General features: G+C 45.5%; 1 protein-coding gene across 1 annotated transcript in view; it reads right to left on the bottom strand.

The window, feature by feature from the left end:
* The window catches only part of APPL2 (adaptor protein, phosphotyrosine interaction, PH domain and leucine zipper containing 2), a 33,659-nt gene extending 32,428 nt beyond the window's left edge, over positions 1-1,231 (bottom strand). The window contains exon 1 of the mRNA XM_015567577.1: positions 1,049-1,231. Within this exon, the coding sequence (XP_015423063.1) occupies positions 1,049-1,158 (110 nt within the window). The 5' untranslated portion in view covers positions 1,159-1,231. The remainder of the gene's footprint in view (positions 1-1,048) is intronic.
* Between the last annotated feature and the right edge of the window lie 671 nt (positions 1,232-1,902).

The raw sequence follows: 1,902 nt of genomic DNA, 5'->3' as shown, positions 1-1,902 counted from the left end.
GGGGGTCCCAGACTGCGAAAGGGCACAGGCCGGGCTGAGGGACACCGCCCCCCCCCAGTGCACAATATTTCGTGCACCGGGCCCCTAGTATATATATTAAAGCCAAGCAACCAGAATGACTGGAATGACCAATCACTATGACGTGCACAGCAATGGCCAATCGGCCCAATAGGTACCCCGATAGGCCCCTCCCCCCAGCCATCCCTGCCCCCAGTTGGCCCTTCCAACCCCCATTGGGGGTGGGGCCAGCCAGCCAACTGCCTGAGGCTCCCTCCCCCGACCCCCTGACCAGCCTGCCCTGATCAGCCCCCATCGAGGTGGGCTGCCTGGACCCCACCGGTGCACAAATTCGTGCATCGGGCCTCTAGTATAATAATGACTATACATGAATATTAATATATATTGTTATCATGTACTGAATGTGGTATTTCTTTAGAGCTCATCAATGAGGAAAAGAAACATTAACATGTACAGCGTTAAATCAGCAAAAAAAATCAATAATCAAAAGCATCAGTTGCCATAACATTTTGATGTGTAACATAATGAATTTTATTTTTAAGTAGCTCTCAAGTCTTCTCTTGAAAAGTAACATACATGGGCACTTCTTGATCTTAAAAAGATTCACTTTTGCTACTCAGCAATTTATTTTCCATGGTTTTGCAAGCCAGAGATAGTTGTTCCTCAAAACAAAGAAGCCACCAATAGTTTCAGAACTGTGACTCAAGTCTTTTCGGAGGAGCGCTTGAAAAAACATCTTTACCCACCCGCACTGACATCTAAGACTGCCTACTTATGAGACAGACAAAGGGCATGTTTCATAATACTGAACCCACTCATTCACAAGTAGGAAGAGGAGACTCAGATGTTTCCCTTTGGGGTTGAATTTTTTTTAAAAATTGAAAGAGTGATGTGGTCCCTTTCTACTAGTTACAGAGAAATCACCCTCTTTTGTTCAGCAATGAAAACAGATTGTCCTCAGTTTTTGAAGGTGGACAGAAGTGAGAAAAACAAATCTGATTTTATTTCAAAAATTTAAATGGTGTTTTACTTCAAATTTCTCAACCTCCTGAGAGAAGTTCCAGATGAGGGCAGAGGGCCCCCACTCTGCCTCTCGGGTGAGGGGCAGCAGGATACCTGGGCTCCGTAGACGCGCTGCATGGCCTGGAGCAGCTGGTTGGTATAATCCGTGAGGGTGCCAGCATCTTCTTCAAATACACTCAGTAAAGAGCGAGTCTGCAAGGAATGAAGAAAAGAGAACAATGCTATTTCTAAGTGGAAAAGTTACAAAGGAGGTAGAAAACACACACAGAAATCAGGGGAGAAGGTGCCTGTTCTCTGACTTTATTCTTTTAGGTACTAGTACAAGTTGATTCCTAAAGCTTTAATTTAGGACTCCTTTTCTAATCTTTTAGACCATAGTACCAGGGCAAACAATACAATTTGAGTATTGGGGCCAGCAAAGGAAAGCCAGTTTAAAAAAAAAAAATATTTCTTTATTGATTTCAGAGAGAAAGGAAGAGGGGGAGAGAGAAAGAGAAACATCAATGATGAGGATCATTGATCGGCTGCCTCCAGCAGGTCCTCTACTGGGGATCGAGCCCGCAACCCAGGCATGTGCCCTTGGCCGGAATTGAACCTGGGAACCTTCAGTCCACAGGCCAACGCTCTAGCCACTGAGCCAAACCAGCTAGGGCGGAAAGCCAGTCTTTTAAAGATTAAGACTCAGGGCTAGTATCTGTCTCTACCTCAGCACCAGTAAGTCCATCAATTAAAAAAAAAGTGTTAAAAGGGCAGCCTCTCCCTTCAATCCCATAAACTGAACACCACGTCAGGCCTGTCTGTGCACCCAGGGCGTGGACACCAGCACTGCATCACCAGCAGCTAACCATCTGTCTGGTTTCT

The sequence above is a fragment of the Myotis davidii genome, unplaced genomic scaffold, assembly GCF_000327345.1.
Source record: "Myotis davidii unplaced genomic scaffold, ASM32734v1 scaffold120, whole genome shotgun sequence".
Taxonomy (NCBI): Eukaryota; Metazoa; Chordata; class Mammalia; order Chiroptera; family Vespertilionidae; genus Myotis; species Myotis davidii.
The sequence above is the reverse complement of the archived record's forward strand: the minus strand, read 5'-3'. Positions and strand labels throughout refer to the sequence as shown.